This window comes from Sphaerodactylus townsendi, linkage group LG06 (assembly GCF_021028975.2).
Source record: "Sphaerodactylus townsendi isolate TG3544 linkage group LG06, MPM_Stown_v2.3, whole genome shotgun sequence".
Lineage (NCBI taxonomy): Eukaryota > Metazoa > Chordata > Lepidosauria > Squamata > Sphaerodactylidae > Sphaerodactylus > Sphaerodactylus townsendi.
This window is the reverse complement of record NC_059430.1, coordinates 45,196,590-45,224,503: the sequence shown is the minus strand read 5'-3', so window position 1 is coordinate 45,224,503 and position 27,914 is coordinate 45,196,590. Positions and strand designations below refer to the sequence as shown.

The 27,914-nt window shown below is 40.4% G+C and overlaps 1 protein-coding gene across 15 annotated transcripts in view; it reads right to left on the bottom strand.

Annotated features, from left to right (window-relative positions):
* ANKS1B (ankyrin repeat and sterile alpha motif domain containing 1B) overlaps positions 1–27,914 on the bottom strand; it is a 462,906-nt gene that overhangs the window by 408,806 nt on the left and 26,186 nt on the right. For 12 of the 15 annotated variants that reach the window (XM_048500513.1, XM_048500514.1, XM_048500506.1 and 9 more), the window contains exons 3-4: positions 17,769–17,925; positions 5,139–5,435 (exon numbers count right to left, since the gene is read on the bottom strand). In XM_048500513.1, coding sequence (XP_048356470.1) covers positions 5,139–5,435; positions 17,769–17,925 — 454 coding nt within the window. Of the gene's footprint in view, positions 1–5,138; positions 5,436–10,967; positions 11,090–17,768; positions 17,926–19,915; positions 19,942–27,914 lie in introns of those variants that run through there. The other 3 variants (XM_048500516.1, XM_048500518.1, XM_048500517.1) reach the window with 3 other exon arrangements.

Sequence of the window (27,914 nt, the reverse complement as noted above, 5' to 3'; positions counted from 1 at the left end):
TTTAAAAACTAGTACTCCCACAGTAACCTTCTCATGTCCCCTGAAGAATTATACAGGACATAGGAAAGATGCACCTATGGAATGGCTGCTGCAGAGAAAGTAATGTCCCATTCCTACTCCCACCCCCATCCCCCAACTGGCCACATGTCAAAATCCAACTAATGGCTCTAACAGATCAACTACCATAACCCCTATCCACAAATCATACAGCCACTCCACTGGAAACGATCTCTACCCATATATTAAAAATATGTCCAAATTAAGTGGAAAAATACTCACCCATTCCACTCCACTCTGTCTCTCCATCAGATCTTCTCCACTACTCCATCCTCACGCTAGCCAAAAACAGTATTATCCATAAGACCTTGTCTTCACAGGAGGATTCAAGCAGTCACAGAAAAGTGGCACCCATGTGTGCTCATTCATTTTCTATGGCACCCAGACTTTTATTCCCTGAGGAGCCTTGTGAAATGAGCTAATACTCAAATTTGAATAAAGAGTAGGGTCTTCTTGATTATAGCACCCAATTTGTAGTACTTCCTTCCCAGAGAAATTCATCAGACTGGTCCCTTAAAATTTTTGAATGTATTACTACAGTAAAACTCACAAACAATATATCTTTTGTGTACATTACCTACTTTTTCACAATTGATCTCTTGCATTTTCAACTTATGTACAATTATTTTTTTAAAATGTCTTTTGAGTTTATGTGCTGCTTTTGCATCTGTGCAAAGGGAACGAGTTGTCATCCACTACACCAGCCAGCTGATGAAGATATCTGACAAAGGACACTTTGATTCTCCCAAAATCTTATTGGTCTCATAGGTGCTACTGGACTCAAAACTAGCTCTTCTACTGCAGACCAACAAGGCTGCCCTCTGAAATGAGCTAGCTGGTAACTATTGTTGGTATATTCTTAAATGTACTTATTTAATCCCTCAAATATCACAGCAGTTTTACTTTGCCCTTGTACTTTTATGTATAGAACAAAATCAGAGGAAAATGTGTTATACAGTGATGCTGTATGAGAAATACTGGAATCACTGGGACTGATTTTGCTGGCATTTTTTAAAGATCATGTTTGTCATATAGTGTGAAACTTAATGCCTACAGCAGCAAAGTAACAAAATAACAAAGTTACAAGGAGATGCCAGATGCCCATCATTAATAATAATAATAAGCCCTGCTGGGATCCGCACGAATACTACGCTGATATATTAAACTTCCTAGGCCTCTGGGTGAGGCTTGAATTGTAATGAAGGCCAATAACCAGCTAAAGATCTGGCAGCTATGAAATCTACAATAATAATAATAATCCACTGTGAGAGCAGTGTTTAAAATGTAATTAAAGAATGAGAAAGAAGTGAAAGGGAAAGATGGAGTTCTAACTTCTGCTTCACATTTATAACCACTCAGATTAATATTCCATTGGTATTGTTGTCAAGGGGAGATGGTGGAGGAAAACATCCTTTTACCACTTTGACCATTGGAAAATATTAACTTGACCTGTGCCCAGTGGTGGGATTTAGCCAGTTCACACCGTTTCGGGTGAACCGGTTGCTAAAGTGGCTGGTTGCTCTGAGGCTCTAAAAGCCCCATCCTTCCCTCTCCCAGGGGAGGGAGAGCGAGGGAGTTTTCAGAACCCTGCAGCAGCTGGGCGCAATCAGGCCTCCCCCAAAGGCCGCACTGCCGGGCCATAGGCATGAGGCCCGATCAGCAAGCGGGCAGAATCCCAAGAGGGCCTCTGGTGGCTGCAGCCCTGCTGGAGGCTGCTGCCATAGCCCGGAAGGGCCACTGGGCTGCATGCCTGGGCCACTGCAGTGGCCTTCCTGGGCGAGGGCAGTGGCTGGGAGGCCTCGGCGGCCTCCAGAAGGGCTGCGCAGCCCAGCCCCCCATGATCAGACCACATGCCTGGGCCGTGCAGCCAGTCCCCAGGTGCAAAGCTGGTGAAAGAAACCTTCCCCTTTTGGTGGCCAACCAGCCCATCAGCATGTGAGCCAAGCAGCAGTCACTACTTGGGGTCCCTTGTTTAAACACCATTGAAGTGATGCTGTTTGGGTGTAGATCCCCCCCCCCATAAAAACAGCATCACTTTCAATGTTGTTTAAACTGGGGACCCCAGATTCTCCCTTTAAATTGGATTTAAAAGCAGAATCTGAGCTCCCTAGTTTAAACACCATTGAAAGTGATGCTGTTTGGGGGTGGATTCCAGCATCACTTTTAATGACGTTTAAACTAGGGATCCCAGATTCTCCTTTTAAATCCACCTTAAAGGGAGAATCTGGGATCCCCAGTTTAAACAACATTGAAAGTGATGCTGTTTTTATGGGGGGGGGATCTACACCCAAACAGCATCACTTCAATGGTGTTTAAACAAGGGACCCCAAATTCTCCCTTTAAGGTGGGCGCCACAGATTTAGGGAGGGTGCTGACCCTCCAGAGTCAGAGCCCAGGCCAGCATGCTGACTCAACCCCTTCTGGCCTGCCTAGCAGTAGACCTGGGTCCCTTCCAGCCTTCCCAAGCAGTGGACATGGGCCCCTTGCTGGCTGCCCAAGTGGTAGACCTGGGCCCCTTCCTTTCTGCCCAGCAGTAGACCTGGGTACTCCTCCGTGAGATTGGCAGATGGCTTGATTTCTCTACTCCTCAACTGTATCTAGGGAAAATGGAGCAGGGGGGATCGGAAAACTCAGATTATGCCCCGGGCTCCATTTTCCCCAGATACACCTCTGCTCCACCCTGCCGGGGTCTGTGCAGGCAGGCTTCTGCCCTCCCCAGGAACGTGCAGGGAGCAGGGTTACGCAATGCATGGGGTGGGGCAACGCGACCCATGGGGAGGGGCGCCTGGAGGACATTTTGTCCCCAAGTGCCACTTCTCCCCATACACCTCTGCCCCACCCTGCCTGTTTTGGGAGGATTCTAGCTGGACTGAAGTGGCTGTCAGCTGCATATGGCTTACTTTAGCTGAGATGAACTGTGCCTCTAATATTCCATTATATTCCAAGTAACTGCCTGTGTCCTTACTTCTAAAACTTTCTTGAGCTTCTGGTGTGTAAGATGGTACCAACATCATGTATGTCTCAAACTATCAAATAAATGCATTGCTTTTTTTTCCAGTCCTGCATCAGCATTCTCTTGCTTCACAGTGAATTGCCACTAAGATAAGAAGATAAGAAGCATTTATTGTCATTGTGCATGCACAACGAAATTTACAAGCATTCCCCGATGCCCACTATTTCAGACCTCACACTCCATCCTCACGTTCCCCTTCCTCCACCCATCCCCACACAACCTCAACCACATCAACGCGAAACCATGGAGTTCAGCATAGCCACAGCTTTAGAATAGAAGCTATTTCTAAGCCTATTTGTCCTTGTTTTTATCATCCTATATCATGTCCTATATCATCAAGTATGCCGGATGAGACGGGTCCTTCAGAATATTCTGAATTTTCTTTAGGTAGCAAGAATTATAAAGTCCTTTAAAGAGGGGAGAGAGCAGCCAATAATACTCTGGGCAGTAGTGATCACCCTTTGGAGCGCCTTCCTATCTGCCACTGTGCAACTGGCGAACCATGCACAGATGCACTAGGATTAAGCTGCTGCCCTTCTACCTCAGGAAGAGCAGTAAGAGAGAACTTCAGCAACTGAATGCAGAGACAGATGTTTCTTGATGAGCAGCTGCCAACCATCTCACAAAACTACTTCCCCCATGGCTGCTCATGCGGACTCTTTTTCCTCCATAAGGAAATCAATAGCACTGATTAATTATAATAATATGAACTCATGCAAGCAGTCTACCATGGAGCAAGGAATGAGGACATGTGACATGAACAAAATGTTGCAGTTACACAAGCAATACAATGCCTTCCCCAGGACACTAATTACAATTTCCCAGCAACATTTGTTATATGCATTGTTACAAAGACTCTTTCCCTAGAAGACTTTGGCCAGATTCCCTCGTTATTTCTTCTTTTCATTACACACTGAAGGAGGTAACTCCACAGAAATTATTAATGCTGTCCAATGAAGGCTTGAGACAAATTACATTATTATTCAAAACTAGGCATGCTTGATGATCTCCAGTCCCAACTGTGTAAATAGTATTATTTAACATTTGTTTGGAAATAGATACATTTGATGATGAATAAAACACTTCGAGTATGAAAGGAAAGTAACACTTATGACAAGTTTATTATATTAAGTAACACTGACAGTGTAAGAATGAAACCATAGTCATAACATGACTTTTATAGATTTGATGAAATATTTTATATAACCTTTTATACATAAAGGCTAAAAGCACTTAGTACTGAAGCCAAAATGGTATAAGGTTAGCCTAAGAGAGAGATATTCAGTCAGATTGCCATATCTACTACAAACACAGCATTGATCCCTAGTGCAGCATTGATCCCTAGTTTTCATGAACGCAAGATGTAGCAAAGAAGGAAGCATTTATATGTCAGAACCAGTTCCAGAGATGAGCCTAGAGGGAATTAATAACATCCTGAAATCAACACCATCTGAAGCAGTCCCACAACTAATACAAAATCCTGGCTTGATCAGAACTCATGAACATATTTTGAGAAATGTTCCTTTCTCTTTTTAATTTTTTTTAATTGTTTTGTAACATCCCACCTGAGGAAGACTTCTGGTGAACTTGGAAGTTTGCACATGGTTTAAGTGTCATTTAGTTGTTCCTATTAAAAGGTAGATTGTGTTCTTGTTGTTTTGGAAGTGGTTATTGGATTTTACTTTTGGATCAATGCAACCACCAATAAATATTTTCTGAACTAATAAGCACAGATAGTGAAAACTTGTGGAGATGGAAAATGACCAAACTTGGCCTATCTTCCTGGCAGCAGGTAGAGAACAGCCCTGTTCTACCAAATCTGCAAACTATATATTGTAATTTCAAAGGCTTTCATGGTTAGATTCAACTTAATTAATTAATTTAATTAACTACCAGACCACAGCCACATAGCCCGGAAAACCCACAACAACCAGTATATATTGTAATTTATTTTTCATAGACTATATTTCAGGGTGACTTTACACATACAGCTATTGCACAGTATCATTACCTAAAGGAATAAAGCAGCTCTATTTCAACAGCTATTTAAAAAAAAACATGTACTAACTTGGCTGCTGACATCCATTCCAGCCTCTAGAAGCACTTGTACAACAGCTTTGTGGCCATTACGTGCAGCAAGGTGCAAAGGGGTATGTTTCCTCGTGTTACAGCTCATCAAGTTTGGATATGCATTGATTATCATCTTTACCACTCGCAGACGGCCATATAAAGCTGCCAAATCCAATGGAGTCTCTAACTTGTTGTTTCTTATTGTGGGATCTGTTAGTTCATCCAGCAGAACAGCTACCACTTCTGAGTGTCCATACTGTGCTGCACAGTGCAAAGCTGTTTCATTTTCATTGTTCTGTGAGAAAAAAATAATAAAAATACATTGTCAGCATCTATAAAGCACTTATGTAGTCTTTCTAGATAAATTGTTTTTGCATATCAAAGTAGGTAAAATAAATATTATTTCATTGCTGACAGGTTCACTTAATACCTCTAAATCAGATAGGAACACAAATATCTTTCTCTACTAATTGATGAAGATTCTTTCCTTTTAATGGAGCCAGCACAAACATTTATTATTTGTGAGTCTAATTTAAAGAAAAGCTACTGCATCCTTTGCCCAGGTCTCTAATAAAAAAATCCAATATACATTGGCTCTTCATTTTCTTTAAATGACCCCAGAAGCAATTAAGAAATTTAAGTGTATAGAAGTATAGCAACATTACCACAGATTAATTGAACAGTTCAAATACAAAGAATTTTATGCCACATATGGAATAACCAGAACAGACTTTTGTTGATGATTCATCAAGAGTTTTATGCTGAGTAGATTATTAATGTACATTTCTTCACTACCTACTGAATAACAGAAAGCTATATTTAATTGCTTGAAAGGAAGACTTTTTCACATGGGATAGTTCTACAATTTTTCTCCTGTCTACAGAGTTTCCTGAAAAGCCACACTAGAAGTCCCCTTGGCCACATTTTAAGGAATACTGGGGCAGAAATCATTAGCAAATCCATTTCCTGAAACAAGTATAGTAGGATCTCTGGGTCCAAGCCGATTATTTGACAGTTCTACCTAAATATAAATAACATAACTCTAAGTTGTATATTAATATATAGTGCTCCCCCAAGTAAAGTGTCACATATCCCAAGAACCTTTGTCTTTCTGATGCCAGAGGTGAAAGGAAATGCATAAAGTTTGATATTAAAACAGGATCTCTTAATTAAGGCAGGAACTCTCCTAGATGCTTTCAAGAGATAGTAGCCAACTGCTTGAATGCTACTAGAAAATATCAACGTTCTTGAACTTAAACTTCCAGAGTGCTTGTCTCTGATTGCCAAGAAAGACCCAGGTTTTATGTGAAAATAACTCTCCAGAAGCTCTCCAGAAGAGGAATTCTAAGCAGATCTACTCAGAAGTAAGTCTCATGCAATTCAATGGGGTTTACTCCCAGGAAAGTATCTTTAGGATTGCAGCCAACATCTCCTTTGCAATGGCAGCTCCCAGATGATTCAGTCATAAAAACCAGGAAGAGTCATCAATCCATCTCCTGGCAAATGCCAATAAATCTGAATCAAGATTGCCACTCATTCTAATACAATCACCTACAATCGAAACCATCATAGGAATCCCCTAGCATATTTTCTATGTATCTTCAGGTCCCCCATTCTACCATATGATGGCTGAACTCCAGATCCTGAGTTCACATTAATGGAGTCTAAGATCCCAAGGCTACACCAGTCAGAATGTAATCAAAAGCCCACTAATGGTTATGTAAATTCTGAAGCTTTGCCTGGCTTCTCCACTGGCATTTATGTAAATCTGGGTGAATTAAGAGCATCTCAAGCACTCCATCTTTACAGGTGACTCATCCTCCAGAACCTTCTTTTATTACCACATGCACAAAGTCATCAAACCCTTCCTTTTCATGACATGCAGACATGATTTCTTATCTCCTATTCTGCTTTCCATTCTGAATTTGCTCTTCATGTCCTTCTCAGCTTCTCCATTTCCTGGTTCGAATGAGTTGGCTTTATTGCCAGCTGGTCCTCTCTCCTACATTTTTTAAAAACCTGGGCAGAAATTCCACCCTTTCTACTTGAAAATCCTTCTCTGCTTATCTCACTACACTTTCTGGTTCCATTTTGGGCAATCCCTTATCTCTTTTCTCCGGGTTGGTTTCCTGTGGACTACCAAGGAAAGGAGAGCTGCACCTAGAAAAATCTGCATAGGTTTATACAAGAAAACAAACAGATAAAAATGTTTTTGAGCTAAGACAGCTACCATCCAGCACTAATTAAGAATAATTCGCCGTATAACCAGCTACAAAGAATTAGAAGAAACTGCACAGGATTTCTATAAAAATGCTAATGTATTAATACAAAATTTAGTAATCCAAGGGTAACCAATGCCAACTTTTACAATCAGTTTATCATAAAACTCAGCTTGCAACAGAAGGAGCTGTTACAAAATAAGGGGGGGGGAATATTGATCATGGGAGGCTTCCATGTGGTCTGACATTCAATCTTATAAGGGTTGGACTGCCATTTATAAGCATGAAACATTTTATATGACATTCTATGGCCATTTACACCCTTGAATAAGAACAGACTAATCCAGAGGAAATTTGAAAAAGGCATGTCAAACTGTACAGAGTTCCAAAATGTTGATGTGTATAGGGCTTCCTAGTCAAGACCAAACTTTCTGGACCAATTACCCCTGACAATGTGCTCCCTATCCCCTCATGGAGGTGCTGATAATTACAGTAACATCATGGTGTCTTACCCCAAATAAAATATTCTGAAGTAAGTTGGCTCTCTGTGCCTACCAGGAAAGTGATCTGGCAACAGGTCCAGGGATGGAGAACTTCCAGTGTAGACCAGGTTTGAATTGTGAAACAAAAACAATTGGAGAGGACACATGAAGAGTCTAGCTAAGGGCAATACAGCTGTAGTGGAAGAAAATCTCAAGAGCTTCTGTATATCATAGGCCATTTGAAAACAGTTTTGCATAAAGTTATGGGCCATGTATCTAATAATATTTACTGTCTGGAAGCTAAAAACCTTTTGTTGATCCAGAAGAATGTCTATTAATTGGGTAGATTCAGGTATTAGCCTGGGTTTTCCCCAGTTAACAACCAGGCCAAGATCCTTGTAGATTGGAAGGGTAATAGCCAGGTAATTCAAAAGCTCTTCTTTAGAAGGAGCAACCAGTAACTTATCAAGTTAAGGGTAAACTGCTGGTGGCCAATGCACAATTGGAGGTGGGCAATGACCACAGCCATGTACTTCATAAAAATTCTGGGGGGACAGTAGCCAGGCCAAAGGGTAAAACCATGTATTGATACTCATCTCCATATCAGAAACAAAGGAATTGAGGGAAGGGGGCATAACTGCACAGGAACACATAGCTGTTTTCGCAGGAATGGCTCATAACGGCTCCTGCATGCGGCCCTCCTAGTGAATTGTTAGCTGTATAACATCTCCAGCAACAGCCCTGCTCATACACAGTCCCTAATGTCGGACTGCACAAAAGACCAAAGATAAAACCACAAAAATATACAAATGTTTCACAATTAGGTGAGTAACTTTGCCAACATTTTATAAATACAACTTTTAAAAGCTAAGCAAAAATATAATAAATGTTTGGAAGATTAATTTAAAATAACACCGCATACCTGGCTATTAGAATTCCGGGGTTTTATAAATTAATTATATCACTCAGAGGTAAAGTGCCCATATTAATGTATTTTTTTTCTGAAGAATATATTTGAAAAAATGCAAATACAAATTTGCATTTGTATCAAATCCTCAAAAATGTAAAATAGTCAGAAATCCCCAGCAAAACACCCTGTATCAAACATTTATATTTAATTTGGATATCAGGAACTTTCTTATATGATATATATATGGAGGGGGTAAACCAATTTTTTAACATTTTATATTATTTATATCCATTGATGACTTGTTACTAAAAAAAAGAGTAAAATTGATTCTGAAAGTAGAACATCAAATTCAGTGGTACCTCGGTTTTCATTGCCTTAGGTTTACATTGGTTTCGGTTTTCATCGATTTTTTCAGTGAAAAATTTGTCTCGGTTTTCATTGATTTTCCTTGGTTTTCATTGATTTGCAGTAAGGTGCAGAGGTTTGTGGAAAAAAGTCACCCGGACAAAGCTGTTGCAGGCCATGCCTGCAATTTGTTTAATGACAATGTCTTGCCCCATTTCAGACGCCTTAAAGAGGCGTCAGAAACAGACCTCTTTGAACAGCTTTCTGGTGCGACACTGGTCCACTGGCTCTGAAGCTGGTCCTAGTGTTATTGTTTGTTACTGTTTTCAGCATTAAACACTATGTTTATTCACCAAAAATGTGTTTTTGGTATGTTTTTTGAAGTGCCTCGAATGGATTAATCAGATTTACATTGATTCCTATGGAGAAGTTTGCCTCAGTTTTTATTGGTTTCGGTTTTCATCTATTCTTTTCAGACAGATTACCAACGAAAACCGAGGTTCCACTGTATTGTAATAGAAACTGGGGTATACAATGTAGAAGACAAAACTTGCCAGAATAAACGGGCACAAATGGAACAGGCATTTTGTGTACAGTGTAGCAAAGGCTTGAATTGCCAAGCTAAACTACAATCCTCCTTTCTCATGCTGGAAATTGGGAAAAAAATGTTTCAAACACTTAAGCTATTAGCAGTAGTGCCAACACTTATGTACTAATGTATATAAATGTATCTATCCTTACAAATAATGATTTAATTTGAAATAAAACTGTTACTATCAGGGAAATGAAAATTAGCCATGCATGATCAAGTTTAGCGAGGGTGGGTGGGTGCTGGTCAAATATTAGAGCACTCTCAAATACTGTTTGATTCAAATATATTTTCTGGTGTCAACACTATAAGAAAATATCAGTATCAAGAATTTAACTAAAATCTCAGTGAAAGGGTTTATAAATATTCTTATTTTCATTACATAAGATGAAATTATTAGTTCTAAAAGCAGATTTGGAGCAGAAAGTAGCAAACAATAATAAGTAAAATATTTCTAGTCCATTTGGGGGATATCTTTTTAAGGGAACAGTAACTAACTGGCAGACAGACATAAACTGAATTGAAAATAATGCAGTCCCATAGCCTTTTTTTTTCATTATGCCCATCAGTTAGCCAGAGAATAGGGGAACCAAACAGCAGAAACAGCAGTGAATGCAGAGTCCTAAAGTATCCACACTGATTCATCTTTACTTCCTATGATCAGTACAGTGCAAAGTATAGTCAATCTAGTATCGTAAACTATGTCTAAACCATCCATTTAATCAACCTCTATGAAGAAATATTTCAAGATATCTTTCCCACCTTTCAGCTGCCCTTTCAATGTAGAATTAAAGAGTTAATGCAAATTTATGTCAAACGACAACCCAGCAAATTTAATTTTTCAATCCTGTTATTTCAAGCTGAATATTATTACTTATTTATTTTAAAAATGAGCATTATCTTGAATACAGTTAGCAGGAATGAACTTGTCCCAACAATTTAAAAACTTATTACAGTTTTCAGTGTCACTGATGAACATAATCCTCTGGTCTAGAAAACAGTGGAACAAATTGTCAGCCACAAGCATAATGATTACACCATAAGCCATGCATGCATAACTGTATGCTTCAAACAGGCAGTGAAGTACACAACTACCAAGTATGAAGATACAGGTGCCTGTATGATAATACATGTGTGTAATTAGGACAGACAACAGACGTACCTGAAAAAGCCTACCTTGAGGTTGGGTAATAATCTTTTAACCCATTTCAATGTTCATGAAAAAAAACTACTGCAGAATAAATGGAATATCATGTTGCAAGAAAATTGAGAAGCACATTACCTGGGACTCAAGATGCAGATTGAAACTGACTAACACTGTGAGAGTCTAGTCAATTTCAATCTAGTTCAGTGTCATTGGTAAAACACCTCTATTGCAGTTCTAATGCAACTGTTGAGTTGACCCTAAGAAACAGACAAAAAGAAGAGGGAGGGGGGAAGTAGAGAGCAAGAGAGAGAAATAAGGAAGGTATGAAATAACAGACACACAAGAGTATGACACACAAGGGGATAAGAAAGAATGGAAAACAGGAAAACAGTTGTTGATACCTCCTCTACTTTCCCCTAGCAACTGGATTAAAATGATAACCTTTTAAGCTTATCAGAATGTTCTACAGTGATGTTTCTGACTTGTTGTGAACTCTGCATTTTGAAGATATACTAGCGACCGATGGGATCCCATTTATAGAAAGATTTATTTACTAACAAGCACACGTCCAAAAACTAATGAAATAAATATGTATTTATAGGGCTTGAGACTGTTAAAGTTAAACACCTTATACAGCACAATTATGTCAGTAGAATAATTAAGGGCAACCTTAACTGTTTCTTATTGAAATCAAGAGGAAATCTGCATTTATGTTCTGTATGTTTATATGAACAGAAGAATAAAATTTACTTATTCTGATTGTTATAACCTTAATTACCTTATCTATCAACAGATTGCAAAGAGTCACAGAGTCATGAGAAAATTATACTGCTCTTAAGGAATTGTATTACTCTAGTAAAAGAGGTCTTCTACTACTTCCCAATGATCTTGTCACTATAGAGGTCTGTTTAACTTAAAAGAGATCAGGCAGCATAGTTAATGAGGCATCCATTAACTATATTAATTCCAATGTCTGGCAACTCAAGATTTTTTAATTCAGCAATTGTGTTTTCTCCTTGATTACAGAACATGTGCATTTAAGATGTTGTCATAAAAGGAGAAACATATGCTCAAGTACTGATTAATATGAAAAAATGAAATAGTGAAATACAATAAATGGATATTATATTAGCCTAAAATGGTAACTCAATCATAATTAGTTGCAACAGTTTCTTCAAAGTGCCTAGCAAAGATTTTCCGTGTTGGAAACAGAAGATTTGTTTTAGGGACAGTGTTTCCTTTCTATACTGCCATCCTTCAATTATTCTGCTTTTTCAGTTTTTCTCTTTGTCTACTCCTCTCATAATACACTCAGTGTGACCAACATAGTTCTTTCTAAATATATTTGTGCATTCCATTTTAGCTTTACCCTTCTAGACAACACTGAGCCAATAACTTTCAAAGTAGTCAACTTTTTTAAGTGCCCCATCTCATGATTTACTAATTGTAGCTCTTACATAATGTGCAACCTAGTAATTTCAGATAAAATCATCAATGATGGGCAATAACTCCAAGAAAGAAGTTTCCTACATCTTGCCTCTACCATTGGGGCATTGGAGGGAGGGGGGGAGATAAAGAGAGAAAACTGCTTTCATCTTGAAATACTGAATCTCAGAGGATTATTGAGATCCAAACCACACCAACAGCTTCTGAAGTTTTTTTTACTGTGATCAATATGCACAGGACTAATAAGTCTTACTCAAAGAGGGAACAGGATACAAAAGCGAAAGTAATCCATTTTCAAGATGAGGTATTTATTTAATAGTGAAATGTGACCCCCATCTGCAGATACCTAAATCTGTGAACTGGAAAAACATAGATGCTACACAGATTTTTCTACAACTCCCCATGGCAGCTTTCTATAATAGGAGGTTGGAGGAGAGGCTTCAGTATGCTCACCTGGAGCCACTGAGGGGAGAAAGTGAGAGAAAAAGAGTTGGGGTAGAGGAGCAGAAAGAGAGAGCAAGAGAGTTGGGGTAGGAGGGCAGAGAGAGATGGGGTAGGTAGCAGAAAGAGAGAAAGAGCTAGGGTAGGGAAGCAGACAGAGGGAAAAGAGAAGGGATGGCAGGATGGAGTGAGAGGCAAAGAATTAGGGGGAAGAAAAGAAACAAAGATAGGAGTAATGTCCCCTTGTGGGAAACTTGTGGGACCCAACTTTTATAAACTATTTACAGGTCTTTTCATCCCAAATAAAGGCTTTTTTACTCTACTTGGTTTAAAAAAAAAAGATACTGCAAGTGATTTCAAAAGAAAACATTGATGATAATTACAAAGAAGACATGCAGTAAGATTCTATGCCACAGTTAATTACAAGTCATCTTGATATTTTTCTGTGAAGTATCTGTTAATAAAATTTACATTGTATTGTCGAAGGCTTTCATGGCCAGAATCACAGGGATATTGTGGGTTTTCTGGCCGTGTTTTAGTAGTATTTTCACATGATGTTTTGCCTGCATCTTTGGCTGGCATCTTCAGAGGATTCTCTAAAGGTGCTAGACACAGATGCAGGCAAAACATCAGGAGAAAATACTACTGGAACACGGCCACACAACCCAGAAAACCTACAGCATCTTAAAATTTACATTCTTCAAATGTATTTTGAAGACAATTCCATTTTTCTTGGTTTGAGAGCCTATTTGCCAAAAAATGTATTAGAACACATCTTGTGATACTTTTTTTTAACCAGGAAGAATAAAAGAGGGTGATCTATATTATTATTCACCATCCTTTATTGTAGGGTGTGCCACAGCCAGACAAAAACAGTACAAGTATTTCAAGAAATATTACATATTAGCATTACACTTAATAAAACACTTAATAAAACTGATTGGGATTTTAAAGCAAAAGACATTCACAGGTGGTTTGCCATCGCCTTCCTCCACCTCACACCCTTGGTATTCCTTGTAAGCCTCCCATCCAAATACTTGCCAGGGATGAGGCTGAGAGTATGTGACTGGCGCAGGGTCACCCAGCAATTATCCACAGCAGAGTGGAAACTCAAGTCTGGGTTTCCCACAGTCTAGTCCTAATGTACCTTACAGAGTGTTATGAGGATAAAATGGAGGAGAGAAGAATTATGCAAGCTGCTTTGAGTCCTTGCTGGGATGAAAGGTGGGATATTAATAAATAAATAAACAAACAAATATACGACCAAACAAACAAACAAACAAACATGAATTTCCCTTCTATGACATGGAAGGGAAAGCTGTACTCTCCAATTATATAACACTGATAAATATACAGTTTTGGAATTGGTGGAGCTCTAGTTCTGACATTGCACTGAATTTGTTTGAATCTGTCTGATTTCCACACACTATTTATTAATTTTCATTTGTTTATACTCTGCCTTCTCTAATAGCAGATTCAAGGCAGCTTCCAAAAATATAGCTAAAAACATTATACATGCTACATATCACTGCTATTAAAATGACAGTATCAGCAGTATAATTGACAGCTATATAAAAAGAAAGTAGCTGTCAGATAAAAGCCCTGAGAAAAGTTTAACCTTAAATGATTAATAAGTAGTTTTACCAAGAATAATTTTAATAAATCTTTTATTATTCTGTTAAGACATATTACATCAGAATTATTTTAATATACTTCTATGAAGTTCGTGTAACCCCCATGCTCAGAATGGGTTGACCCAGTAAGGGGTGGAGACTCAAAGCAGCAAGAGACTGCAGACCTCATGTAGTTTTGAGGAGACAAGGCTACCAGACTCGAGCCTTGATTTGTATAAGCCCTTAACACCTTGTTAATGTAACTGCAATGTTGTTGGGAACTACTGGGAAGGTGGTAGTTTATTTTTGCTATGTTGTAAATGTTGGAGTTTATTGTTTCAGGGTTTCTTTTTGTGGTTGTAATGGGTGAGAGTTCTCCTGGAAACCTTCATCATGTTGAAGCCTGTTCATCAAGCCCTTGGAGTCTTCAGGAGCCAACCCACTTGCAAAGAAGAATTGGACTTGGCAGTATCAGTAGACTGTAAATATAAGGACTTGAAAATGCAACCTGAACAGGACCTTGAAATGTTGATATTATATGTTATTTGTTAAGAAAGTAAACCATTTTGTTTTTAAAAATTGTTGTTGCAAACTCATTCCACGTTCTGCCCCACAGAACCCACAAGCTGAGGTTACATTCGCAGATAATTTCAGTAGTGTATTGTTTAGCCACTTGTTTACTGAAAAGTCCTTGCATAAAGTATACAGAATGTATTTATTTAAAATATTTATAATTCTGCTTTTCGTTTGACCAAGTTAGGGAACATATATCACTTTGAGAGCTAGTAAGCACCACGGCTACAGATAGGAGCTGTGGTGCCCCTTCTTCCACTCTCAGTTCAGCCATAAATTCACAATGTAGTCTGAGGTAATTTCCTGCTCCGTCTGAGGTAATTTCCTGCTCCCCTTTGCCCAACTGTGGATAACAATGCTGACTTACCTTATAGCATGCTAACATTCAAATTCTATTATTATTGATGTGAATTGCATGTTATTTCTACTTTTCATTGTAAAAAATATTATGCTGATTCTGTTCATTAACATTTCTTCTGTTTTTAGATTTACATGTTACAGCAATCCCTTCCACACCGCTGGGGTTAGGGGCATGGTGCTGGAAATCCGTGCAAAAAAATTTGGTCCTCCCTTTGTACCGAGAATGTCTTTTTTTCTTTTTCTTTTATTTTGACTTTGAAAAGAAATTGTGCATATTTACGGTATTAAAAGATAAAATTTGTTGCTATGCTGTGGCAATACTATGAATATATTTTATGCATTTCTAAATTTCTAAAATTTTTCTGTGTTATTTACTGGCCTTTGTCTGTCCTCTGTGGGTTCCACAAAACTTTCAAAAAATTCCCATTTTATTTCTTATGCTGGCCAATGGTATATCAAAACCATGATGGGGAAAGTCATGACGTGGAAGGAAAAGCTGTACAATTTACATAAAACTGAAATAAAATTTATTCAGCATATTCTATGAAATTAATTTTAGCAATTTTAGTTATTGTAGACGTTTTTCGCTATGGAAGGAAAAATTATAAGTGTTCTCTACATCAAACCTCCCAAAACTCTCTAAAAGATACTATTAAGTCACCTGAAGAAGATACCCTAGACTGATGGACTAGAAAATTTCCACATAAATAAATATTGCATATATTTTTTTTAATTTAATTCAGGATCAAGACAATAGGAATGTATGAAATAGTCTGTGTGAATGAATTGAATTAGGACTAGAAGAAGAAGAAGAAGAAGAAGAAGAAGAAGAAGAAGAAGAAGAAGAAGAAGAAGAAGAAGAAGAAGAAGAAGAAGAAGAAGAAGAAGAAGAAGAAGAAGAAGAAGAAGAAGAAGAAAAAGAAGAGTTTGGATTTATATCCCCCCCCTTTCTCTCCTGCAGGAGACTCAAAGGGGTTTACAATCTCCTTGCCCTTCCCCCCTCACAACAAACACCCTGTGAGGTAGGTGGGGCTGAGAGAGCTCAGAAGAACTGTGACTAGCCCAAGGTCACCCAGCTGGCGTGTGCGGGAGTGTACAGGCTAATCTGAATTCCCCAGATAAGCCTCTACAGCTCAGGCAGCAGAGCTGGGAATCAAACCCAGTTCCTCCAGATTAGATACACGAGCTCTTAACCTCCTACGCCACAGAACTTCTCAGCTTAATCTCTTTAGATATATATAAGAACAAAAATATCCTCCTACCAATGAACCACAATATACTGTGCTTGAGTTTTGTCTCAGAAAGATTTAAAGGACTGGATTCAGTGTTCACAAAGAATTTTTTGTTCTATTCCTAATGGATTTTTCTTGAGAAGGAACCTTCATCAATTCCATCAAATCCACTATTATTTGTGTCTCCTAAAAACACAGCTCGTTCAGATGTACAGCACATAATCTTCAGGGTCAATCCCTCTGGAATCTACAGATGACAGGCTGCAGCTATAAGGAAAGACACTTCTGTATCTGACAGCTACTGCCAGTCAACGTAAGTGATACAGAGCTAGGTGGACCAATGGTCTGATTCACCATAAGGCAGATTTATATATTCATCACTTTGTACTTCTGGATCTTGCTGGAAATTAGCATTGATTGTATATGTGTCTCTGGAACATTTTCTTCCAAAAGAGTTCAAAGTAATGAAGCAGGAAGAGGCTAGTCAAAATTTCTATATGCCAAGTTGATATTTTTGCAGAGTGGAACCATATTTCTAGGACTGTAAAATAGGCATATAATGAATGTATTATGAAAATGGCTTTAAATACTGTATGTCTGCCGCAATATCTTTTATTTCAAATATAAAACGTGATGTAGATTCAGTGGGACGCAGTACCTTCTTTAAGAAAATTAATCGCAGGGCTTGGTACCGCATCCACTTTAAGAAAGTCAGTAATGTGCAGCGAAGAGAAAATCAAAATACACAGCAGAATTCAGAAGCTTTTTAGTATCATAATAAAGCACTGAATACATTCTGACTTCTCTGAATTCTTGCTTACAAAAAAGGTCTCTAAAGATAGTAGAAACATTTCCTGGGTTGGGAACTTAAGAAGCACTGTGATTCTGAGATCAAAAAACTTCAGCAAGAATAAAGTAGCATAGCAATATATCATATGTTTATAACAAAAAAATTAAAAATTCAACAACAGCAGTCTCAAAGATAACATTTTGTATCAATAGTGGAGTATGGGCATCTGCCAGAGAGTATGGTTAAAATAAACACAAAGCAAGACAAGGAACCATTTTATTATGCGCTAAAGTCATCACTGATTTCAAGAAGTATCCAATTTCTATCCACATAGCTCTATCCAAATTACCACCATTCTCCCCTATTATCCAGCATTTTAGAGAATGAAAAACCTTCAGGAATCCAGCCATAAATCTGTGAGTACAAAAGATACTTAGTTGTATTTTCTGAAGTGATAAACAAATAGATTGAATATTGTCACCTGTTCATTCACTCTGGAATGTGATGGCCCATGATGGATAAGAATCTTCACAATCTCTACATCTCCTTTCCAAGCAGCCAAGTGTATGGGAAAATACCCTTTATTGTCTGCCACATTAGTGGACGCTTCATATAGAAGTAACTTGATAACTACATCCCTGAAAAATATAGAAAATGAACTTCTTTTATCAAAATGTGCCTCAAAGTACATATTGGTGGCATTAGTATCAAACCAGAACATCCAGTCATTATTCAGATGATGCTGTAATCAATACCAAGAACCAGAGATTAATAACCATTCTAGTTTTGAACATTAATCAACTTAACAATTAATGGGTAGATTCTTCCTCATGCCAATAAAGTCAGATTTAAATCAAGATTACAGAAGAGATAAATCACAGAGTACTAAAATATTTCCAACTAAATATATTCAGATAGTCTTGGATGGTTGGCTGAAGGCCCTGCCCCTCCCTGGCTTTCTGGTCAACAGTCCACAAGCTTGCAAAACAACTTTGGATGTTTCAAAAACCAAACAATAACTCTGGTAAAAAATATCCCCTAGGTCTGGTGATTTTTTTTCTGCATCACCAGTTTCTCCTCAGCTATCCTTTTGTTTTTCTCTCCCCTATTTTTCCACAGTATTCTATTAAACACCTCCCTTCCCTCGCTCTCTGCTTTACACATTTCTCTGTTTCCCTTTCCTTCCCTATTGTACATCCACCCTTGTCTCTCTGCTTTGCTCCTCTCCTATTCCCTCTTAGGACCCTTAGGAAGGCAGCTTCATATATTACAGTTTTCATGAAAAAAAATCAATGGGAAAGTATGTCTAGATTACTATGAGTCAACTCTAGCTAATACTATGCCTGAAAAATAAATTCTTTTAATCTTGCAAGATTACAAACTAATGGATAACCTCAATATCCACTTGTCTAAAGGATTATGTATTTGTAACTGCAGTTCTGAAAAATCAGACTTTTCAGTTGGATACTGCTAACCAACACCACAGGTCCATATTCCAGTGACTGTAATGGGTAGATGTAGTTTTCAAAAGGAAAATGGAGGAAATAGCTGATGCACAGGCCTGCAATTCCTAACTAACATCACCAAGGACAGCACTAAAATTATCATTCTACTGCATGTTCCACATAGAAAGTGTACTGTATTCTGAAATATTAATGTTAATAGTTCAAAAATATACTCTTGATAACCAATTATACAAAACTCAAATACAAGTGTATGTATTTAATACAAGTCTTGTTCAAAAATTGGGAGTCATATACATATTTTATATGATCAAACTTGAGTTCAGCAGAGAGTGAGAATAGTTAACACTGAAATCCGGGATGAGGGGGAAGCAACTGGGGATGGTGCCATGAATGCAATACTGCATTGCCTCCAGGGACACTTCAGGCAGCATGAAAAGGAGGGAAAGTTTAAATCCCTCTGGCAGCCCAAACTGCCTAATAGTACAAGCAGAGTTATGCCACACTTTCATGCAGCATAAGACTGCAGGGTCAGGGGCTGGCGTTCACAGTCAGAACACTGGAGGATGCCAACTAAAGTTGGTTCCACCCTCAGGAATGCCCTGGTCCACTTGGATGCCAGCATAGCTCCACAGAAGCCCAGACATCTGGGTTTGCCCACCATGGAACTGCAAGGGAGCAGGACAGTGGTGTTTTTGCTCCTGCCACCAGCATGGATGCCCCTTATGCCGGTGGAGGGAACAAACATATTGACACTGCCCTCTTCTGTTCCCACAGCACAATTGACCCTCTCCCAATCTGGATTGGACTGCCTGTCCCTACCCTAAAAATTGTCCCTCATTAGAAGTTTATGCACAATATTCATCTTGTCTTGACAATTCACTACGAGTTGTTGTAATTCACTACGAGTTGTTTATAGCTCACAATCTGATTGAATCTTTTACTCTTTCTTCTATATCATTTGTGGTCTGCAAAGTAATGTAATATACATAACTGTTGGATTGCTGTGCCTTTTGATCTTATTTTATTAAAATATGTACACGCAACCCTCCCTTTATTTGGTTTGTACTGGTCATACCTGCAAACTGATAACTAATATTTCAAGTATCTGATGAAGTGGGAGCTAGTTCACAAAAGTTCATGTCATTAAATTGTCAATACTTACGATTCTGCAAGACTTTTTTCTGTTTACTGTAACAGAAGAATTACTTAATTAAGTTTACTGAAATTTCTGAATTAAACTTAAACAATACTGTAGAGTGTGTAAGACAAATCATCAGTACCTCCCAGGAGAACAGCAACATAAAATGACCCAAATGAACAAATAAAGTATAAGAGGAAGAAGAATAATAAAGTGGAACAAAAGCTGTCACTGATTAAGGGAAAGATGTATTTGTTATTACCACAAATTAAAACTTTATAAAAAGTATCCAGAAAAACTTGGATGCTGGTGGAACAATTGTATGGATAAATTACTTATTATTACTTTATATTACTTATTATACTACTTATTAATTCAATAAGATGTAATCATAATGTTCAAAGATATATCTCTTCTACATAATAAAAGATACTAATCTCTTTTCCTCAGTAACTTTTTTGACATCAAATGTCCACTTACCCATAAAAAACATAATTTATTACTTTTGCAATAATTAATGCAATTTTGACACCTCACTTGCTAGTTACATGCTATGGATGTCATTAAATCATTTAAACAGAACCATTCTCATAGAGCCAGGAGTAGGGAAGTCATTTACTAAATTATTTGAAAACATTTAAAATGCAAACATAAATTTAATATTTTATTAAAGCAATGTGCAAGTATTTATCCTAATATATGAAGAGGACCCATTTGTAAAGAAAGATAAGGCTCCATTTACCTGTATCAGCTGCTGAGTGATTCTATGCAAACACACAATGGAAACAATGCACAGTCAAATTTTCTAGAGTTCTTCCAGGGCATGTAGTTCATGCTCTGTCCTTTCTAGAAAATTCTTCCACCTTCTCTCAAATGACAGGAAGGGGAATATGTATTACTTTTTGAATGAGCTATGGTGGAAGTGCCAACACAGGGCAAGGACCTCTATGCTGGAGAAAATGGGAAGAGGCACTCAAAGAATGCCATTTACAGGTAAAAAGGTCTTGTGCAGTCCCCCGACAGAGCTGACTTTCAATTAGCATAAAAATACAGCACTACTTTTCCCTCAGCAGCTTAAAAGCACATTTACAGAATAAAAATCACTGAACTTTGAATGTATGGACCATTTAGCTGCCTTACAGATGCCTTTCACCACAACACCTGTCAGAGCAGCTTGGGCTCTTAAGCATTTATGACTGTGGACATTTCTGCAATATTTGCCTACAGATGCAGAATAAGGAGAGCTGACACCACAGCTGAGAAATAAAAATGGGCCAAGTTTATTCAATTATTGCAGTTTCAGGAGCTTCCTTCTGGATCCACTGACACACAATAAGGTTGAAGAATAGCTTAAAACAACTTTAACATAAATAGCCGCTAAAAATGGTGTACAGAGGTTTCTATGCCTTGTTCTAAAACTAAGTATGAACAGGTGACCTTAGGGCAAAGGCACAAATTATCAGATCCTTAATATGATATAATATACAAGAATGTCTCTAAACTGTGAGATCTATTGCTGCAACTGCATTTAAACTAAAGTGTAACAATTCCAAGTAGCTAACACAGCAGATTTTCAATAGCCTGCAAAGAAACCATTTCCCATTATCATTTCCTGCAAAATGACTCCAGTACCTCATAGACTGGAAGGATTATGGGCCAGTGGAATAGTGATGAGAAGCAGCTGCAGACATACATGCTCCATTCCATGCTCCACCAGAAATATCCCCAGAAATGTGCCCCATCACATGTAAGCAGGGGCATGAAGTGGATGACAGAGTCAGGGCCATCTTTGTTGGAGGATTCCTCAAAAGGAAAAGTCTCAAGAAGAGAAGTACTTCCTATGGTCCCTTCTACATCAGAGAGCCCTTGCCCTGAGGAGACTCCCTTCCATCTCTGTAACAACTAGGTTCCCATTCAAAAGACAAAGATTCTGGTGGAGCCAGTTTAAGAACCACAGGAGTGGCTGCCTCTGCCACTAGTTCCCCTCCCCAAAGCATGACCTATGACCAAGAGAACAAAGGAGATGGAGAGTCAAGGCTGAAGCCTGGACCAAGCAGAGAAGTTCATGCCTCTAGCCTGGGACCTTCCCTTCTCAAATTGTAAACAGGACAAAGATGCTACTCCTTGAGTCTTGACAGGATTAGGTACCAAAATCTCCCTAATAGTGTCTTACTTTATAATACCTCAATTGTGCCTCAGCCACTGCTAGTTCAACAGTTCATCAAACTAGTTCATGGTAAGTCTTGGACAGTGCATTGCAGTAAGTCTCCACTAAGCTTGAGCATTGATTAAAATATTGGTAAATTTCAGGTTCAGGCTTTTAATCCAAAAATTATCAGTAAAACCAAATAAAGCCAATATCCATCAGGTTTACCCAGGTATTACTGACAGTATTCAGGTAAAAAAAAACTAAATCCAAAATTTTTCAGTTCTCCCCTCCCGCATCGTATCCCAAGGCCTCGAGAGTTCGGGAAACTGTGGGAAAGAGAGAACTGCCCCAGCAGTGAATGGGAGGCAGGTAGATCTTGCTGGTCCATGCACGATCTATCTCTTTCTTCCTTCCTCTGCTGGTTTCCAAGAAGAGGGGGAGAGAGAAAGTCAAACAAGTTGAATAACCCAGGTGTATTCTGTGGGTTTTAGTCAGTAAAAGAAAAACCTGTAAGAAGCCAATATGGCTTTGTTGTGTTTTTTTTTCTGCGATTCGGGTTTACCAAATCACTAAGCCTAATCTCCACTTCCAACATTAAGGGTCAGTTCCCGCTTGGCCTGATCTTGGCTGTCAGCCAGGGACACTGTATCTTCATCCTTGATGGAATGGCTTACAAATTCATGGAAGTATTCAGCTATTACATGGATAGTAGAACCCAGCAGAGGCAAGAGACATGATCACCATTGCTCATGCCTGGTTTTATTCAGTAGTTGTACACTTGAATGATGATGTTGCCACAGCCTGTTGTCTCCATTGATGCCTCCAGATGCACCTGATATTGTTTCCAGTAACAGGGAGAAAGAAGCTTTGATTACTTGCCTTGGAAAAGAATGAATTGCTTAGAATGTTTTTCTTTTGACATGACTGTGAAGACCAATTACTTTACAGTAACTTCATCTTGACTATCTCCTCCAAGGAATGATTTGCATGGAAGCTAAATAATTCAGTTCCATCTAACAGAAGTCTCTTAATGAAGAACTACTAGAGATGCAACATTAACACAGCCTAGTTTTGCATAGGGGAAGGGGAGAATGACACACAGACATTAGGGAAGAAATTGAAATGTACGTAGTATGTACTTTTTATCAAGCAATATAAACAAGAATTATTTCTAGACTATCTTACATAAAACTTGTCATCATGTTGAGACATAAAATTTTATCTTAAAAAGTATTCCATGCATTTCCCATTTGGACTTTTTCAATGCTCCCCAACATTTCCAGATTTTCCTTTAAAATAACTGACAAAATCGGCTATTGGTTCACTTACCGTGAAGAGCCTTTCTCCAGTACGGCGAAGGAAGTCTGCGATGGGTATTCCTGTGCTCTGCTACCAGGAGGCAGGATCTTTTGAACGAAGTGCTTCCCGTTGACCCTGGTGTCAGGGTTCATTCCCCAGTTGCGAATTGACCACATAGTCTGAACAAACAACACTCAAGAAAAACAATCTTCAACAAACTAATTAACATAAACCCCCTAACTATTGGGGAACTGACTAGAGGTTGAACTTCTGTCCTGGCCGGAAAACTGTTCTGAGGGAGGGCCGAGACTTCCTTCGCCGTACTGGAGAAAGGCTCTTCACGGTAAGTGAACCAATAGCCGATTCTCCAGTAGGCGTAGGAAGTCTGCGATGGGACCTACAACGCAGTGTCCCTGCTCCCTGGGTGGGAAATTCAGTTTTCCTTGACCAGGTCCAGAATCTTGGTGCCGAAGGCAGTCTGGACTGCAGACCAAGAATCCAACCTGTAATGTTTGACAAAAGTAGATGATGAGGACCAGATGGCCGCGCTACAAATTTCCTCGACTGGTATTTGTTGTCTAATAGCTGCGTTAGTGGCAGCACAACGGACAGAGTGAGCCGTAATTCCAGTCGGGACTGATAATTTGGTGGAAGCGTAAGCCTCCGAAATGCAGGTGCGGATGGCATTGCTTATTGCCGCACCCGACATTTGATCACCCAATCTGGGGTGAGTCACATTGATGAATAAGCTGTTGGAAGTTCTGATATCTTCCGTGCGTAGCAGAAACATTTTTAGGGATCTGCGTACATCTAATTTGTGCCACAATTTTTCCCTATCGTTGGCAGGTTTGGGATAGAAAACTGGGAGCACTATCTCTTGCCCTAGGTGAAAGCTGGAAGCAGCTTTGGGTCGGAAGGAAGGGTCCGATCTTAGGGTGACCCTGTCTGGATGGATTGTACAACATGCGGGGGAGATGTTAAGCGATCTTATCTCTGAAACTCTCCTGGCTGAAGTTAATGCCACAAGGAATAAGAGTTTCATCCTCAACCAACGGAGGTGTATTGTCCGAATTGGTTCAAAGGGGGATCTGGTGAGAGCCAATAGTACCGTGTGTAGGTTCCAGGAGGGGAGCCTGTGAACTTTTGGTGTTTGAGTTTGGGAGACACCTTTCAAGAACCGCAGGATATCTGGGTGTACCGAGACGCGGTGGCCCTTAATTTTGGGCCAAACCGTGGAAAGCGCTGCCAGCTGCCTGCGGAGTGTTGATGCTCTAAGGCCCCCTTGCACCCCTCCCTGGAGGAATTCTAAGATGTGAGCCAGCCCCGGTTTTTCAGGGTTCACCTGTCTACTGGAGGCCCATCGTGTAAACACCTTCCAGGTGTAGTCATAGATTCTGGTGGTGGACCTGCGTCTAGAGTCTAGGATGGTCTGTACAACCTGAGTAGAGTAACCCTTCTTCTCTAACCTTGCCCTCTCAATAGCCATGTGGTTAGATGTAACCTGTCCGGGTCCGGATGCCACACTGGGCCCTGTGTGAGTAGGTCTGGTCTGGAGGGCAGGGGGATCGGCTCTCCTACTGCTAGTTCTAGGATCGTGGAGAACCATGGTCTGCGCGGCCAGTATGGGTCTATTAGGATCACTAATGACTGTTCCTGAAACAGCCGTCTCAGGAATTTTGGTAGGAGGGGGATGGGTGGGAAGGCATAAAGGGTCTCCTGAGGCCAGGGAGCTGTGAGGGCGTTGGTTGCCATTGCTGCCTGGCAGAAGTAACGGGACATGAACTGGTGTAGTTGGGCGTTGTTTGGAGAGGCAAAGAGGTCTATCTTTGGAGTGGGAAAGTAACTCATTATCTGCTGGAAGACCTCCGGTAGTAGTGCCCATTCTGCATTGTCCAAGGTTTGTCGGCTGAGCCAATCCGCAGTGACGTTCAGGTGTCCCTTGATATGCTCTGCTTGAATGGACAGCAGATTTGCCTCGGCCCAGTCCATGATCTTGTCTGCCTCCTTCTGGAGAAGATGGGATCTGGATCCTCCTTGATGATTTATGTATGCCCTCGCAGCTATATTGTCCGTTCTGATCAACACGTGTTGATGAGCAATCTGGTCCTTGAAGTGGAGGAGAGCTAGGAGGATCGTGCGGGTCTCTAATAGGTTGATGTGGAGGGTTTTCTGCGATTGTGACCAATGTCCCTGAACCATCTGGGACCCCAGGGTGGCCCCCCAGCCGGTTAGACTGGCGTCTGTGAAGATTTGAATCCGTTCTCGGACTAGGTAGGTCTTCCCCTGGGTGAGATTGTGTTGTCTGGTCCACCATGTGAGTTTGGATTTCAGAGAGGGAGGAATGGCTATCTGTTTGTCCAATTTGTGGGTGATGTCCCATTGGTACTGGCGTAGAAAGGCCTGTAGGGGTCTTGCGTGCATCCTTGCCCATTGAACGGCATCGATGGCCGCTATCATCTGACCTAGGATGCTCGCCAGGTGCATTAGGGACAGTTATTTTCTGAATATGAGAAGAGAGACTTCTTTCTGGATTCTCTGAACTTTGGGCCTCGGGAGGAAAAGAGAGTTTAATCTTGTGTCTACAATTACACCTAGGTGCTCCATTCTGCGTGTGGGTCTGAGTGAGCTTTTGGACTCGTTTATTTGGAAGCCGAATTGTTGGAGAGTGTGTTTCACTAGTTGGACGTCTGCCAATGCTTTGGATTTGGTGTTGGATCGAATTAGTATGTCGTCCAAATAAGGGTGGACGTGGATTCCCTGCTGACGTAGGTGAATTATGGGAGGTAACAGAATTTTGGAGAACACTCGGGGAGCAGATGCGAGCCCGAACGGCAACGCCCTGAACTGGAAGTGTTCCTGGTCTACCGAGAAGCGGAGGAACTTTCTGTGACTTGGATGGATGGGGACATGTAGGTATGCCTCCGTGAGGTCGAGAGAAGTGAGGAATTCTCCTTCTCTGATGGATGCTGCGATGGTGCGCAGCGTCTCCATCTTGAATTTGGCGACCCTCACGTGTTGGTTTACATACTGAAGGTTGAGGATGGCCCTCCAGTCCCCTGATTTTTTCGGGACCGTAAAAAAGTGAGAGTACACTCCCATGTGTCTGTGGTGTGCAGGTACATGTTCGATGGCTTGTATGGAGAGTAGGTGTTGTATTGCATTCAGAGTTCTGCGTCTCTTTTCTGGGATGGAGCTTAGAGGGGATGGAAAGAAGCGGTGGTTTGGAAAGTGTAGGAACTCTATGGTGTAACCTGAGTGTACTACCTCCCTTGCCCAGGCATCTGCAGGTGATTGTTCCCATTGTAGACTGAAGTGGGACAGTCTCCCCCCTACCGGGATCTGTGTGCAGTCATTGTCTGTTTGCCTTGTCGGACTTGGAAAATCTATCACCTCTTCTGAAGGGACGAAAGGATCCCCTTCTAGATGCCCCACGTGGTTGGTATTGTTGCTGCCAGTTGGACCTATTGTTGCTGCCAGTTGGCTTCTGGGATGGGGAAGCAACCTATTTCTGTCCCCATTACGGGGGAAGGAGCGAAAGGCACGAAAGGATCTGAAGAAGCCCCTATAGGAGGAACCGTCCTGCCGGACGAAGCGTGGGAGTATTCTCCTATCCTCTTTGTCTTTAATTAAGATTTGGTCTAGTTCTTGACCGAAGAGCTTCTCCCCCTGGAAGTGGTAGCCCGTAACTGCTGCCTTGGACAGAGCATCTGCTTTCCAGGAACGCAGCCATATGGTGCGTCTGGTTGCAACAGAATGAGCCATTGATCTGGCTGCCATGGCCAGGGCGTCCAGGGTGGAGTCCACTAGGAAGGAGGCACCTATTCTGACCCTATCAACCCCCTCCTTAATGGCTCTGTGTTCAGGTGGGAGAAGTTCGGAAATTCTCTTGATCCAAGCCAGAAGAGCTCTAGCTACTGTGGCAGATGGGAGGAGTGCTTTCATGGACATGGCTAGGCAGTCATGTGCCCTCTTGAGATGCACGTCTGCCTTCCTGTCTTGGGGGTCCTTGATGGAACCATCCCCGTCTCTAGAGACTAAGCTACCTGATTGAATGGAGGCGATGGGTGCATCAATTAAGGGAACTTGTAGAGATTTGTGTACATAAGTTGGGAGGGCGTAAAGCTTCTTGGCTAAGGGTGGGGCATTTTTGCTGGTTGTAGGGTTCTGCCACTCTTTCCTGATGCGCTTTTCAAAGGCTTCTGGGATGGGGAAGCAACATTTATCTGTTCCATCCTGGGGGAAATAGTCCTGGTTCCCCTTGGGACTGCCCTTGATAAGCTTGTTGGGAATTGGGAACCTCCTCTGCCTCTGCAGAGTCCTGCAAATCCAGGGCAGAAATGGTTTTAGATATGAGGAAAGGCAGGTCCTCAATCTTGAAAAATCTTGGGGTCTGATCACTTGATTCGACCTGAGTCTCTTCAGTGTCAGAAAACTTCTCCTCCTCTTCTATACATTCCCCCTCGCTAACTTCTGCATCACTGTCTGATTGATGGGCCTGTAAAGGGTGGTTAGCCCTGGCTGGACAGTCCGGCTCATGTACAGGAGTACCCTGTGGATGATTAAGTTGCTGAATAA